The sequence below is a fragment of the Petromyzon marinus genome, chromosome 1 (assembly GCF_048934315.1).
Source record: "Petromyzon marinus isolate PM22_M1 ecotype Great Lakes invasive population chromosome 1, UKy_Petmar_22M1.pri1.0, whole genome shotgun sequence".
NCBI lineage: Eukaryota > Metazoa > Chordata > Hyperoartia > Petromyzontiformes > Petromyzontidae > Petromyzon > Petromyzon marinus.
The window spans coordinates 25479124-25495732 of NC_133667.1; the positions used below are offsets into that span (position 1 = coordinate 25479124).

The 16609-nt window shown below is 48.2% G+C and overlaps 1 protein-coding gene across 3 annotated transcripts; it reads left to right on the top strand.

Moving 5' to 3' along the window:
- The first annotated feature begins 3432 nt into the window (after nt 1-3432).
- LOC116941744 (uncharacterized) lies at nt 3433-14214 on the top strand. 3 transcript variants are annotated; one of them, XM_076066105.1, is made up of 4 exons: nt 3433-3556; nt 6896-9190; nt 11390-11747; nt 12468-14214. In XM_076066105.1, exons 1-4 carry the CDS (start codon nt 3539-3541, stop codon nt 13106-13108), a joined length of 3312 nt encoding a protein of 1103 aa, XP_075922220.1. In that variant the 5' UTR covers nt 3433-3538; the 3' UTR covers nt 13109-14214. The 3 variants fall into 3 exon arrangements, with proteins under 3 accessions (XP_075922220.1, XP_075922211.1, XP_075922213.1); XM_076066096.1 differs by having other exon boundaries at nt 3434-3556; nt 12465-14214; XM_076066098.1 differs by having other exon boundaries at nt 3434-3556; nt 6899-9190; nt 12465-14214.
- Nucleotides 14215-16609: the final 2395 nt, after the last annotated feature.

Sequence of the window (16609 nt, forward strand, 5' to 3'; positions counted from 1 at the left end):
ATGAAATTAGGGGGGGGGGGGGAGGGTGTGCCCAGAAAATGTCGTAACTCACAAAAGGGCAATTGCCAAGAAAGCTGGGTTGTGTTGACAATAGGAGGATTACACGAGTTATTAAACACACGGTACAAGACACCCCTAGGGAGAAGACACGTCTTTTATCTTTTTGAATCGAAAGTGGATTTCCAAGCGAGTGAATGAAGCCACAATAGGTTATGTGTTAATAATAATAAAAAAGACAGAATGTGGGTTATTAGGTTGTATAAACCTCTTCGTTGTCGCTCTGAATTAGGGCAACTTGTCAAAGTGGAGTTGTGGCTGGGGGTGGGGGGGTGGGAGGTTCGGGGGTGGGGGGGTTAATATTTTAGCTGCCCCCTGCGTTCTGAAGGGCCAGTGTCTGGAACATTCAAGCCCGTTGGCCAACGAGAGTGTGCTGCGTTATATAATTTGGCAGCGTTAATGACAGCAGCGGTGAAGGAATGCTCGAGCGGTAATCTGATTACACACCGAAACCTGGAGTATTGCAATGGCATCATTGGAATCTGCAGTTGCAAACCTGATTACGGTGATCCTTCAGTGCCTGTAACATTACCCCACTGATTGCACATGGCCTGGTTCCCCAATTACAAGTCCTCTTATCTGTACACCTATTATCTGATACTTTTCATTTCCCTTGAAACGATCCGCACAAAAGAAACAATCGGCGTGACGAGTCTTCCCTATTATCTGAGCTTTTGTGTCGATAAGAGGAGTGAGCTGGAAGAATCTATTCAGGATCAACCTATGCGGTGTCGAGGTGTTAACTGCCTCGCCTGGTATACAGGAGGTCGTGAGTGCAATTCCGACCCTGACACCTACTGTATATTTGGATTTTGCGGTGTCTCCGCGTGGTAGCGTGGATTTTTCTCCGGGTCCTCCGGTAGAAACATGCGCCTCTAGTATCTGGTTGATATAAATGTCCACGTTGTGAGCCACTTCGTTGGGCTATCATTTGTGGCCAGGTCGCTTCTGAAAAAGAGCTACATAGCTCAGTGGGCCTTACCTGGTGAAATAAAAAAAACGTGAATCGTAGTTAGTACACTGCAGTATATGGGTTTCGCAAGCTTCTCGTCAGCGTGCTTTGCAAGATGACGTTAGATATAATTCTTTCCAGGAACCCATTTACAGGGTGTGGCTTCCCAACATTTCTGTGCTCGCCCCATGCGCCCCCCGGGTTTAATTTCTCATTGAATGTGTTCTGTCTCGCTGGTAGACACTGCATGGACGAGGCAGGTTACGAGTAGTCACAGACATATAGCGATAGATATACTGGATGTGGCGTCCCGAGTGTGGTAATACAGTATACACAGTATTCTGTGCCGCTGACCTGGAGAGATCCGGCTGGCAGAGGGCCCTGGGTGCCTTTAACCGTCGCAAGGGGGTCAGCTCCCGTTTACTCCACAATGCTATAGGGGGCTGGTTGAGCCACGGGCGCATCCCATACGTCCTGGGTTCGTGCTAGCTTCGAACAACACAAACAGCAGTTGGACTACACCTATGGTTGTATGTATGTTGGAGATCTGTCGCCAACGTATGTCGCCAACCGTGCTAATTGGATGTGGGGGGTAGGACAACAAACTCAATAAAAAACAATCAGTTCTAAAGAGTTCTACCGTGGTGGGGAAGTGAATGCGAGCACATGTGCTTGCCAAATGATCTACCGTGGAGCTAATCTGTCCACTTGATTACTGGCTGGTCATCTGTAAGGTGAGCCTGTCATTTTTTCACTCTGGTAGTGGCTGCCCACCTAGGATATCCCCTTCACATCCACAAAGAAAACCTCAGTCTTGGTTGGTTATTTTAAGGTGCAAGGAATAATTTGATCCAATTTTGCAGCTGGGGTCGCCATCTGTCCATACCCCCCTCCCTCCTCCCGATGCCGAGGGGAAATGGGCACGGTGCAACACTGTGGCCCCTGCAGCTGCTGTGGCATGGGGCCAGACCAAATATTTGACTTCGTTGGTACCCCATCTAAGATGGCAAACGCTTGACCAACGTTCATAAAATTGGCAATACAAGTGAGCTACGCAATTACGCCGTTTTAATCGAGCATGCGATCACAACATCCGCTGCGAGCGGAGAACACGAGAAATTGGCATGTCACTGCATTTCGCTGTGGCCCATGGACCAATGGCAGGCCAGGCCCGGGAATCCCCTGCGACCCCTCGCTAATGAAGGCGTTCCCCATTCTCACTTCACTACAACGTCAAGCTCGTGACCACAGCGCACACTTCAATACAATCACGATAGTAGCACGCAAACATGCCACACACATTATGCAACAAAGGCAAAAATCCCCCCATATCGCAGTAACAGACTGCTGGGGCATGCGCTGTTAGCGAATGCCTCTGAAAGCCGACACGGCACACGAGGAGGTGGGTAGCCAGCACCACGCCCGGCCGCATTTGTCTCTCTAGTGGCGATGTTAACACACTCCACCAGAGACATAATTTCAGGCTGAGTCGATCTAGGGGAAGCCCAAGATCTGTTCAGATATTCACCACTGATGTTAGCCTGTGGTTGGGAATCGAACTCAGGTACTTGGGTGCGGAGCGGAACCAGTGTGCAACCACCCTATAAACACATCGCAACGCACAGCGGCAACACTCATCCGTTTAGCCTTGTACACCGTTAGGGCTGATGCTGATTAGTGAGCACCTATTAAGGCCAGAGGAGAATGCGAGGCATTGCGCCCAGCCTCCTTTTGTCTTCAAAGTTCCAATGTTATATTATCACTGCAGCAGATATGCACGTAAGGTAGAGTTGACCTAGGAGATGCTCAGGGCAGGTTCAGATACCACGTGCCAATGATATTAGATCCATTGCCGACAATTCGACTCGTTTGACCAGGGTTGTAGTGCAGTGCACGCATCAGTGGAACAATATACACATACTCTGCAGACACAATGCACACACTATAGGTAAACACTCTCAACGAACACATACAACGGCACACTGCCCACCCACGCACATAGAATACTACTACGAAAATTAACAAGACAAATATCCCCCGTATAGCCTTAAGAAAATGTTGGGGGCAAGTGCGATTTGCGAGCACCTATGAAGGCCGAAACAGGGTAGTATAGCCAGAAGCACGCCCGACCGCCTTTGTCTACCCAGTGGATGATGCTTACACACCGCACCAGATGATACTCAGTTGAGGCTGAGTCGACCTAGGGGAGGTCCAGGACCGGTTCTGAAAATCATCACTGGTGTTGGCCGTGAGCGGGAATCGAACCCGGTTGGCTGGGCTCTGAGTGCAGCGCGCTAACCACTGCACTTGACGCCCACACACTGCATCCACACACGTAGTAGACCCCCGCCCTCTTATAAGTACTGAATATAAGCCCACACACACACGCACTGCACACCCACCCTGTATATAGATCCACGTACACACACACACCCTGCACCCCCACCCACACACCCCACCACCCACCAGGACCCTCCTATAAAGGGTTAGCGCCACGGCGAGAGCGACTAAGAGCAGGCTCACTAACAGATGGGACACTCCGGAGAGGTAAGTCGATGTGCGCCCATTGGTTTGTGTGTCTGCGGGTCCGTGTGTATGTTGTGTGCGGTGTGAGTCTGTCTTCGTGTGTGGTGTGGGTGTATCTATTTGCAGGTGTGCGTGATGGTGGTCTGTTGGTGGGCGTGTGAATGTGTCGCCGTGTATGCAAGTGTCTAGGCGTGTGTCTGTGTAGTGAAATGTGCGAGTCTCTGTGTCTAATCTAATTTATATTTAGAGAGTGGCATTACAGCCCCAACAGTTCTGCTAAATGCTATGTGGGGAAATAATTGTGTCTTTGCGGAGAGCAGTGGCGGCACGGCGGTTCACCCGCTGCGGTTAGATTTCAGACATTTGGGTGCGATTCCCTCCTGCATGGCCACCGGTGGTACCAGTTGCAAGCGGTATCTGGAACCCGCCTTTGTCAGGTCCTTTCGTCATTGAAAGAGTTCCCCTGTGGGGTGTGAAATCAGCAGAAACGGGGACACCATTGCGGTCGACGTAGCTCTGACCACACTGCTCCTTCACGTGCGCCGTGCTGGTCTTAATAGGAGCTTGCTAACAGCACTTGCTCTAGCGTCTGGATGGCGAGACAACATATTTCTGTGTTACAGATGAGTGTCCGTGTGTCACTTCATGTCGATGTATGTGCGTGTGTGTACGCTCCGTTGCGCCGCATAGCCCGTGGTGTGCGGATGTCATCAGCGGTTAGGCTCTTGTGAAGTGGCTATGTGATGTGGGAATGTGGTCGCGTCCTATCACGCGATATAAAATGTTTCCCAGCACAAAGGAGCTTCACTGGCGGATAGTTTATGGCCACTGTTAACCTCCCAATAATTTGTACCCATTTTTTAAAAATCAAACCCCTGCAAGGATGACAGACAAAACCAACCAACGACGAGAATGTTGAACTTGCAACCTTCTGATTGCGAACTGAGGGCTCACTCGAACTGGCGGAAAGGAATAGCCGCAGGAGAAATTAGATCATGAAAATAAACAATCAATTCACAATCAGAATTACATGCTGACAGTCAATGTTTTGTTGTTGCATTTCCAACACTGTCGTGGTGGCATTCTTCCAATCTCACAACACCGAGGTCGCTAAATGGTGCATAAATAAGGTTGCCACCTGTCTGGGGTTTTTTTTAACCCAGTGTCTGGGAATTGGCATCTGTGTTCGTGTGCCAGGAATGAGATCTGGTGCCGGCATTGTGTTGGAACTGTACACAGTCAAACTGCGCGATTTTGGTCGGACTAGCTGACTGAGAAAGATGTCTGGGTTCGGTTCACCGTGGAAACCCAATGCGTAATGAGGCTTTAAAAAAAAAATTACCGCTCTAACCCGACGTGACGATTGTGCAGCTTAGTTTTACTCTACAGCGGATGTTATTCACGTCTCACTGGCAACGCGGACACTTTCGGTGGGAACTATCGGCCACTTTTGCGTTTTCCACCAAACAAAACAAAGCCACCCGATTGACATCGCGCCGGTAATGTCAGTGGAGGAGGGCTCGTAAGGCAAACGCGCGAACGGGCAGTTGGCAGAAGCTGTCCTTTCAGCAAGCACGAGGAGACAGCGAAGCAGAGCGTCAGACGAATGAATACACAAAAGCAAGGTTGCGAAGTTGGAGGGGAGAGTGCAGCAGGCAGGCACATCTGACAGGCATCTCAATTAAACCAACACATACCTGGGTCCGTCACGTGACCTCCCACGGGCGAGCCTTCGACACTTCACGTGGCCTCTAAAGTGATACAGGCTGGCAATCAATCACTCGGATGATCTCATGAACAACCCGGTGGTGAATGGCGGTTGCGATACGCGATTGCCAGACTGCGATCGTGGATTCGCCCTACGGCAGTGCAGAAGCACAGTCTCGTCGCAACGTTGCCCGTTATGTTGACGGTGTAGCGGTGTAGCGGTTAGCGCGCTGCGCTGCGAACCTGGCGACCCGAGTTAGATTTCCGCTCTATGGCCACCATTGCCAGAGACTGATTATATCAACCGGTCCTGGGCCTCGCCTAGGTCCACTCAGCCTTAGATGAGTGGTGCCTTTGCTATTGTTGGTGGTAGCAGTGGTAGCAGTGGTTGGGATGTTGGGTAGTGTTGGTGATAACTGTGATAACGTTGGTGGTGGTGGTATAACAGACAGCTGCAATTTATTCTACGTAACTTAAGCGATCCCATAAACCAATTGCAAAACACCTTAAGCTGAGTTCAAAACACATTGGGAGATTTAATCTCAACAAAAATCTGTGGAAATTGTATTTTCACTTTCAGTGTTTTTGTAGGGAGATTGAGTGAGCCCCTTTTAAATGACCAGCAATGGTCCCCACACCACTGCTTTAATAGTGACAGATATATTATGCCCAAATCTGGTCAATTCTGATCACTGGCTCCTAAAGTGAGCAACCGGGAGGACAGCTTCCCGTTCAAAAAAGGTCACATGACCAACCAAGACTCAGTGGGCTCTGTGTAAAACAGACACTTTAAAATAAACGCTTTCTTCATTTTAGCTATACAGAAATCCATAATCCCAGGCCGCTCTTGTACCAAGTGAACACAGTTGCAAAATTTCATTCAGGTCCGTATGGGTCAGTGACCCGACAAATATTTCCGCACCACATCCAGTATACCTGTTGCTACGGCAGTGGCTACGGGTCACGTGCCGACTCCAGTCTACCCGTGGCCCGGCACAAATTCGTTGAGAAATGAAGTCCCCGTTTCCTCATCGCAAATGCGCTGTAGCAGCCGAAACTAAAGACATCGGTGCTCACACTCAGAGACACTCGGTGGACGGAATCCTGGGGCGAGTGCAGAGGCTGGAATAAACTCCCCGTTAAGGACCCGACTGTGGAAGCACCGGGCTTCTCCCCTAACTCTGGACCTCCGATTCGCACGGTTGCCTATGTGAAGTGCAAAAGAAGTTCAGCACATGCCTTGCTAAAGCGCGCTCGAACGCAACGTTGGAGATGGGCGCGTACAGCTTCCACAAGTGGAAGATTAAATAATCTCTGGACTTGCGACCGTGGTGAAGTCCAAACCAGCGACTGCGGCATCCTGACGATGTCGCTATGATCCACACAGCGTCCACTGCCGCCTCCGTGGATTGGTTGGACAAAGAAAATAGCATTCACCCTTGAAGTGTTTCACAACTGTTGCTTTTCCCTCCTCCCATGCGAAAGAGAGAGAGAGGAATTGTGATGCTGCTGCTGATGATGATTTCCCTATATTCGCCGCAGCGTATCATGACCATACGCCGTTGATTGCTGAAATGATTAAGTGCCTTCGTCTGAAAGTTGCCTCATTGTTGTGTGTCTGTCTCTGTGTGTCCGTGTCTTTGTCTGCCGCAGCAGCAGCAGCCACAGCAACAGCAGAAAAATATGAAGCAGTGGCGAAAGCAAGAGCAGCAGCAGCAGAAAGGGCTGATGTGTCAAGATCAGCAGCATAAAGAGCATCTATGGCAGAAAAAGCAGCAACAGCAGCAGCAGCTGCAAATTCAACAATCCTGGATCCCCGACCAACAACAGCAATCACAACACCAGCAGCAGAAGAATCAACATCAACAATCCCGGAACCACAACTATCAAGAACAGCAGCAACAGCAACAACAGCAGCACCACCAGCAGCAACAGCAACAACAGCAGCAACAACAGCAGCATCAACAGCAGCAACAGCAGCAGCATCACCAACAACAGCATCAGCAACAACAGCAGCATCAACAGCAGCAACAGCAGCAGCAACATCACCAACAACAGCATCAGCAACAACAGCAGCAGCAACAGCCGCATCAACAGCAGCAACAGAAACAACAGCAGCATCAACAGCAGCAACAGCAGCAGCAACAGAAACAAACGCATCAACAATCCCGGAACCCTGATCATGAACAACAACAGCAGCAGCAGCAAAAACAACAGCAGAATCACAAGCAGCAATCTCAACAGCAGAAGCAGCTGAAGTGGCAACAGCAACAACGTCGACAGCAGAATCAACAACAGCAGCAGCAAGAAAATCACCAAGACAAACAGCAGCATAATCAACACCTTCAGGTGCAGCAACACGAGCAACAGCAGCAAGAACAGCAGCTGACACATCGTGAACAGTGGCAGCAGAACTATGAGCACCAGCAAAAGCAGCAGAGAGCAGCAGAGACAGCAGGAGAACAGCAGAACGCTCGGAAACGGAAACAGAACAATCCAGAAGAACAGCAGCAGAACAAACAGCATCAACAACAGCTGATTCATCAACAGCAGCAGCATCGGGAGTTTCACGAGCAGAATCTAGAGCTTAAGGAACAGCAACAGTTGCAAGAGCAGAATCAACAGTATCAGCAAAACACTCGTGAAGGGCTGAGGCTGGACAGTCGGCAAGAGGAACTGCAGCAGGAAAAGCTTCAGAACATTCCAAAACGTCAAGAGGAACGGCAGCAAAAGTGGTTTAAGCATCAAAAGCAGCAACAGCAGAATCATGAAGAGCAACAGCAGATACAACAGCTCAATCATCAACATCAGCAACAGCAGAATCAAGAGTCTCCACAGCAGCAGCAGCAGCAGAGTCAGGAGACTGAACAGCATCGGCAGGAACATCACAATCAGCAGCAGCAGCAGGATCTGCGGGACTCAAATCACGTCTCTGTAGAATCCCAGGTCTCCCGTGACTCCCATGATTCAAGAGCCTCCCATGGTCAGTTCTCCATGGAACCCCTGCGCCGGATTTCCCATGGACGTGAAGTTCACTCAGGTTCCATAGATTCTCAGGTTTCTCAGAACACACGGCTACAACAAAGCCAAAGCCACGACTACGGCGAACTCAGGGGAGCTCAGGGAACACGTGTTTACCCAGATTTCCAGGTCCCAGAGGACACTCAGTACCCACAAGACTCTCAGGTTTCCCAAGCAAGTGAGACTCTACAGGTGACTCAGGGTTTTCAGGTCTCAGTGCTCTCCAGGGTCCCAAAAGTATCCCAGGAACCACCATTCTCGAGGCAATCTCAGGTCCGTCAGGAATCGTGCATCTCAAGATGTCCCCGTGAAGGAAAGTTACCAAAAGTCTCCCAAGACTCACAGGTCTATCCAACCCACGTCTCCCAATTCCCAGAGGTGCCTCACAACCTCGACGATTCCCACTCGTCTCCAGGGTCCAAGGTCCTAAAGCTCTCCCAGAATTCCCAGAAGTCCATGGGCTCGCTGGAATCCCAGGACCTTGGGGAGCTCCAAGTTTCACAAAGTGCTCACGAATCAGAGGCCGCAGCGTCTCGGTTCTCCGACCAAAAGAAACCTCAGATTGTGGTCTCCCAGAGGACCCGTGTTCAACAGGTCTCCGCGATATCGGAGACTCCCCATATAGCCCAGGCCACAAGTACTCAGGTCTTCTGCAGCAACGAGGAACCTGACGATGCAGTTCTACTGGCACCCTTGGTTTCCCAGGCCTCTGAGGAGTCCCAGGGGTCGCAGGGATCATTGTCTTTGTCTGCCTCCGGGCGGCGCAAGCGCGAGTTCACCCCGTCGGAGAAGAAGGACGCGTCGTACTGGGACAAGCGCAGGAAGAACAACGAGGCGGCCAAGCGGTCGCGCGAGAAGCGGAGACTCAACGACCTCGTGCTGGAGACGCGCGTGCTCGGCCTCCTCGACGAGAACGCACGGCTCAAGGTGCGTGCCGCCATGCCACACCGCACAGCAGCCTTGTCACACCGGCGTCACACCGGCGTCACGCCACAACACATGACGTCACGAGATCACGACACCACGGAAACTGGCGGCACAAGGCCACACGGCAGCGTTATGCCGCAATAAATGATGTAACAGGGACATGATGAGACCATGATAGCGTCACACCATGGTGCCACAGCACCGCCACGTCATGATGAGACACAGCACCGGTACAGTCCGCCGCAGCACGTGACATCGTGGGGTCATTACAGCACGGGCCCATAAGGCCACGGCAGCACAAGAACATGTACGTGTGCATGTTGAATTTCTTTCACATAGCCAACCGTGCTAATCGGTAGTGCGGAACATGACACGATGACACCATGAGACCACGAAACCACGACACGATGTTAACATGAAGACCACAAGTCCATGAGACCCTGACCCTATTACAACATGACTTCACGAGCTAATGGCACCATGGCAGCATTTTATGACTACAACACAGCATCATCATACCATGACAACATGAAACTATGGCAAGAATTAATAGTCCAATACCTGCAAAATAACCAAATACCTGGGTCGCAAATCACATAATGGTTGATTATATTTAGGAATAGGTTTTACCCTTTTAACTGGCACAAAAACTGACACCTTTATTCAAGGCATCATGTTTGCAATAACCACAACACAAGCAGTCAAAATGCAAACAAAAAAGACAACTCTGATAATAATATGCACTGTCCTTGAATTTGATTGGTCCACACCCGAGACAGCTTTTCTTAGAGCCTAGTCTCCATTGCTGTTGGACCAGAAGACGCCAAAAGGCGTACAACTCAAAAACAGCGCACTATCAGAGTATTGAGGGCTCGGGGTGAGCATTTACATTATGAGACCTCCTTTGCCAGAAACAAGATATAGGAATAGGAATATAGGAATAGGTTAAAAGGGTAATACCTATTGATTATATTTGTTACCAATGAGCCGTCGTCTCTAGAAACGCTAATTTATCCTCAGTGGTGCTGGATAGAACTTCTACCAGTGTCACATCATCATCACGTAATCCCCACCCACAAGTTAAGCCGACCAATCAGGCACCAATACGTCCTGTGTCCTGACACGTGCACGCATCATACGTGTACTCAAGTGTGCGTGCGTGGTAACCACTGCACCACCCCCGTTGCCTGTATAGGCCTTCGCAAATGCACATGTCACTCTTGGCAAACGATGTGTCCTATTGCCGTACAAAAACTGGAGGAAGGGCCTTTGCTATTGATGCCCCCAGGGTCTGGAATGCTATTGCCAATAAACTGCAACTTAAATCGCTACCAATGAGATCTTCTCTCAAAACTGCTCTAGAGGAGTTGTACACCCCTAGCTGCCACTGCTATTGATTGGCGTAAAATAAAATAAAATGTTTCGCTCCGGATGACGCTGCAAAGTAATATCTGTATTTTGATTTAGCGTGCTGATCTTAAAGGTGCATTGAAAAATTTGATACTCCGACTGATGCTACTGTTGTTGTGGAGTACTCATGCAGCCAGCTATGGCTCTAGGATTTGGTGTTACATGTTATTTATGTAGTGCATTGTAAAAATTCGGTCACAGTCCCTGTGATCACTGTTACGTTGCAATTATGGCTTTATTTTTGGTGATTTCGAAAACGTATTTTGGTTTGGACATGTTTGTTTTGTTGTAGTACGGAGTTAGACTGGGATTTTTTTGCACACAGCGTTTGTGTACGGTTCTTTTTTCAGGAATATTTTTGCTGTTTTTTTCATGGATTTCTGTTTGCACAGTCACAGTCACTTTAAGATGTTTTTCTTGTTCGTGTTTTTGTTTTTTTGTTTGTTGTGGTTGCACCCGATTCAAGAGCCGAATGGCTCACAGGGCTATACCAAAATAAATAAACTGAAAAAAAACTGTGCGACACGCTGAGGGTAGTGAGCAGACTGAATTGATTTCTAGTTCAATCGGGATTGCATCTGTGAAAATCGCCTTCACATGTTTAACCTCTCTCTCTCTCTCTTAGCTCTCTGATGTGTTTTCAGTTTGTACTTTGCTTCGTTTGGCATGATGTGCAATGTTTGGCTCCATGTGCTGTGAGCCCACGGCATGTGGCGCTGTACAGCACAAGCCGCGAAAAACCTACGCAGTAATGTGAATACTCTCTTTGCTCTCTCTCTCCCTCTCCAGACGGAGCTCATTTCACTTCGACTCCGCTGTGGCCTTTTGCACGGGGAGGACGTCAAGAGCCCTACGCCTGTCCATCCGTCCATGCCGCAGCACTACCCTTACGACCACCAACAAGACAACAGCCATGACCAACAGCACCACCCATATGACAAAAACCAGCACCGCAACAAACAAGAGGACGCCGCCCGCTTATACGACAGGGTCCGGCGATGGAATCCGTGGACAGGCGATCGTCAGTCCCCAGAGGTCGGAGGTCTCGGGGGGGGTGGGGAGGGGTCACCCACCACCCGTGCCATCGAGGGCGCATGCCAGGGCAGCTCCACTCCGGAGGCCAAACGAGGACGCTGGGAGGAGCATGGTGAGCATTTCCCGCTGAAACAGCATCAATCATCATCGTAATCATCATCATCGTCAACATCATCCATAATCTATCCACTTATGGATGACGGCCTCCCCGAGACATCACCATCATTCACAGTCCCGTGATGGAAAAATCCACCCAGTACCTGCACGTGAAGTGCTTTGCCCATTTGTGTTTTGAAATGACGTTAAAACTGCTTTAACATAACATAAGATATGATTTAGCATCTCATCTGCAATAATTCAATGTTTATACTCATTTCAGCATGGCAACACTTTGACTTAATTTGTTTGGTGATTTTTCAAGATTTTCTTCCAATTGGTGTAATGTGTTGTGAGATGAAAAAATTGCCATTCAAAACTCTCAAAGTAAGCGTGGATTGCTGTGTTAGAGAGCAGCTACGGGAGATGACTTCTACCTCCATGGGTCTATTTTCCATTCTATAGGCACCCTTATTCTATATACTCTATAAATGTCACCTCTTAATCTGAATTCTATTTTTTCTATATTTAATTATGGCTTGTTTTGTGCAGTCACAGACCTTTAACTCACTTAGTGTGAAATATTCAACTTAATTACATGTGGATGAAACCCACAGACTCAAATCCAGGATTTCAGCAGTTAATGACAGTGTTCTGACATGGTGTTCGCCCCCTTAGCCACCTGGTCAACTTCCCATACTTTAACGTTTGACTGATTTTATTATTTCTCTAGCAGATGGAGACAAGAAATCTGTGGGAGGAGAGACGGAGGACATCAGCCAAGAGATATGGACAAGTGTGATTTTAAACGGGCTCGGAGGTGTACGGGGACAAAGAGCGTGGATTGAAAAGACAGACAAATGCGCAGAAAGGTTCTACAACTGGTCGGTGGATGAACCAAACATCAGACGCTGTGCTGAGATGGCTGACACCCACAAAGAGAGAAAATGGAATTTAGAAGAAAACTCGCCTGGGGAAAGACGCTGGAGCACAGAATCAAACAATCACGGGGAAAAACACTCTGGCGGGGCAAAATACGGACACAACGACGAAGATCTTCCCTGGTCTGACTCCATGACCTCACAAGACTGCAATGGAGATGACAATCACCCCCATGGGTTTGTGATGGACAGAGCGGACGACGCACCCTCAAGTCGTCCCTGGCCAGAAACCCCTCGCAGTGCGCTGCCTCACAAGCTACGGCTCAAAGTGTCTCGGCCATCACTGGGGGAGGCTGACTCTCAAGTGTCCCGGACGAGCCCCCAAAAACGACAGTCAATAATTGAGGGGGCGGTGGCTGCTGGGGGTCGCGTTGGCATCAACAAGCACGGGGGATGTGGACAGAAGACACCGGGGACCATGAACACATGCACATGACCACCACAAATGCTGACAATCGCGCCGGGAGTTAAAGATGAATTGAGATTGCAATTACAGTTCCATCAGTATCGCTCAAATAAAATTGTGTATGTGAATATTGTTATTATCAGGTCAAGGAAATATGCAACCCAAAAATCTGATAAGCACTTATATTGTAGACACACACCTCGGCTGTGTGTTCTGGGCTGTCTGATATGAGTTTGAAATTTTGTAAAATTATTAAAAAAGGGATATTTTAAAGGTAGGATGAAGTGTGTTATAACACTCATGACATAAATGTGAAATCGCTCCCATAAATTTTAATATGTTAACGCAGTGACATCATCGGAGCGCTTTGACTGACAATGTTTTTTATGTCACCATTTTTTTAACTTCCTGAAACTTCAAACAGTATGCTGAACAGCCCAGAACATACAACGTGGGGTGTATATCTGTACCAGAAATTCTATATTTATTTTGGGTTGTATCCCCTGTATAATATCGGCGGTGGCCATTACACTAAGCACTGTGATCCATGTTGGGGGATCTCAGGGGATTTTGCGATCCACGGCAAAGCTATCACCAACAACGGGATGGTTGGCCCCTGTAACATGCTATAGACAAAGTAATAGCGCCATTTATTGGTGGAAGGTTTTTAGTTTTATACGTATGAATCCTTAAAGCGAGGATTTGTATTCGCCATCAGCCGTGATGAACATTGCCGTGTGCTTATGTTAAGTGTTTGTTTCTCATTTGTCCTGAAATCCACACAAAAAATAATTTGTGATCCACCTATGGATTGCGATCCATGGATTGGCCAACGCTGCTGTATATTGACATGGCTAATCACCTGATCGCACGTGAACACTGATAGAGACAGAATGTAGATTGGCACACACACACTAATAAACGTGGCAATTATTTATATACGCATCAATGTATGTATACATGTGTGTGGGTGTATGCGCGCACGCGTGCGTAAGATATTAAGTTGCTGCTCCAGTGAACTTAAATGAGTAGCAACTCAATGACAAGGAAATATATTTCCTGAAGACGACTCAGCTGAAAAGTTCAGACATATCTTCTATTCTCAGTGACAGTAAAACTCTCTTATTTCTCATGAACCTGAATGTGTGTTCATAGGTATGTGTATGCACGTGTGAGTTAATTGGGTACTGCACTAACGCCCCAACAATATTTGTTGGATTCACAACCCAGGATAAGACATGGTATATGATCCATTCCTGGGTTTCCTCGGTCAATTCAGCCTTATTTGATTTGACCTAGGTGTGCTAGCCACACCATTCCCTTCTATACCATGCTGGCTAACAATACCTTCCCCAAAAGTCTATAAGGCATTACTTGCAGAGGATCATGGTCTTTGTGTGGATGTGTGTGTGTGTGTTTACAAGTGGAACTGAAATGTCTCAAGTATTTGTAGAACACTCTTTTAATGGCAGTGCTCCTGAGTTGGGATTGATGGATCACACACAGATCACTTTGTCCAATGAGACTCCTAGTCTGCAAGGTTACAGGTCGGCATCTGTAGGAGGCAGTACAGAAACTATACACTTCCATGACAATTAGAAATCGGACACAGGCTGTCCAGGGCTGTTCCAGAAATTACCCACAGCGGTTTGTTTCCATGCTAATTAAAAACCAGATCCGAGCTGTATAGGCCAGAGGCGTCAAGGGCCACACAGCTAAGGGCCATTGAGCATCCCACTCCATCCAACCCCAAATCCTCTTCTCTTCCCTTCCACTCTGTGGATTGATGGAAGCAATTGTAATTTTCACTAAAACTATGCACAATTGGGTTAAGTTATGCTCAGCATTATCACCAGCAATGATCTATCCACTGACGTATTAAGGCCTCCAAAAGCAGTCGTTCTACCACGGTCTTTGGTGCAACAATCCATGTGGCTTCTACACACGAGCTCATTGCATCGCTCTGTCTACACGGTGGATGCACTATCGGGGGCGTCATGTTCGTTTCGACCACCGACCATCGTCCCCTCAAGCAACGTGTCCTGCCTGCCCAAGCACACTTGATTTTTTTCTTAACAGTCGGGACGATGTCTTAAACTTGCATTTGTTCTCTGATCTACGTGGTTCTTCTTTATTTCTCTCGCTGCAATTGAAGCGTGGACCTTTCGTTTCCGTTCTCTTTTGTGAACGTCCTGTGATCCGTCTGACACAGCAATACGCATTGATTAAAACACTTTCTTATTCAGACACATTGCAATGTTGCTTTTCAGTGTGAAGTTCAGTTTTCAAAAGGCACTCCAACCTGCTCTTGTCTGACTCTTCATTTAATAATTTTGATCGTAAGTCTGCATTCATGAACTCCCCTTGGTATACATACTCTGCGATGTGTTCCAGTTGTGTCCATATAATTGATACCTGCAATTGTTTTGCGAACTTGCTGTACGTGACTTGTGTGTCTAAATTATTTTGAGACCAACTCTGCAGCTTTCTTTTCATTTCAGTTTTCAGTTTATTTTATTTGGTATAGCCCTATTTTAATATGCAGAGTTGTCAATGGGATCCATTCTTAGTTAAATCAAGGACACATAATTAATAAAATAACTTATAGGAAAGGAATTTTAAAGACATGTTGAGGAAGAGACATTGAGATGTGATGTGAAACTGTGAAACTGACTAACCAAATAAAATGTTGACGCCAACTGGACAGACGTTTATTGTTCGATGTTCATATGATCCGTGTAATGTGTCACTAAAGGTTATATGGATGACATTGGTGCACAGAATTAATTACACGAGTCAATTCTCAGTGAAACAACATTGCATGAAAGTAGTCGTAATAATGGACAAGGAATGGTTAAATAAAGAATACTGAATCGATATTCAGAGGTAATGTTAACGTAGTGTCACGATTCGGAGACAAGGGTTTCCAGGAGGCACCTTTATTCAACAAGTCCACACTTCACAGGTTCGTCTTCACACTCTCCATAGAGGCAGTTTGTTCAGCTCAATGTGGTCACCAGCGGTTAAATAAAGGACACTCAATGCATGAGTCGTTGCTGCTTGTGTGTGTACCGGTTAGCGCGCTGCGCTACGAACCCAGCCAACCCGAGTTTGATTTCCGCTCACGGCCACCAACACCAGTGAAGCATTAATCTGAACCGGTCCTCTGAGGTCAACTCAGCCTCGAATGAGTACCTGGTGCGGTGTGTAAAATCATCGCCGCCGGGGAAACAAAGGCGGTCGGGCGTGGTGCTGGCCACCCACCCCCCTCTCGTGTACCACAGGCCTTCACAGGTGCGACTCGCTAACAGCACTTGCCCCAACAGCCCTTAGGTCGAGACAAACACGAACCTTCGTGTTTGTCTCGTTGTGAGTGAATCTCGCCGGCTCAGCTCAGACTCCACTCGGATCCGTGGATGGGATGGGGGGTGGGTGGGGGGGATGGGATGGGGGTGGGTGGGGGGATGGGGGGATGGGGTGGGTGGGGGGGATGGGATGGGGGGTGAGTGGGTGGGGGGGATGGGGGTGGGG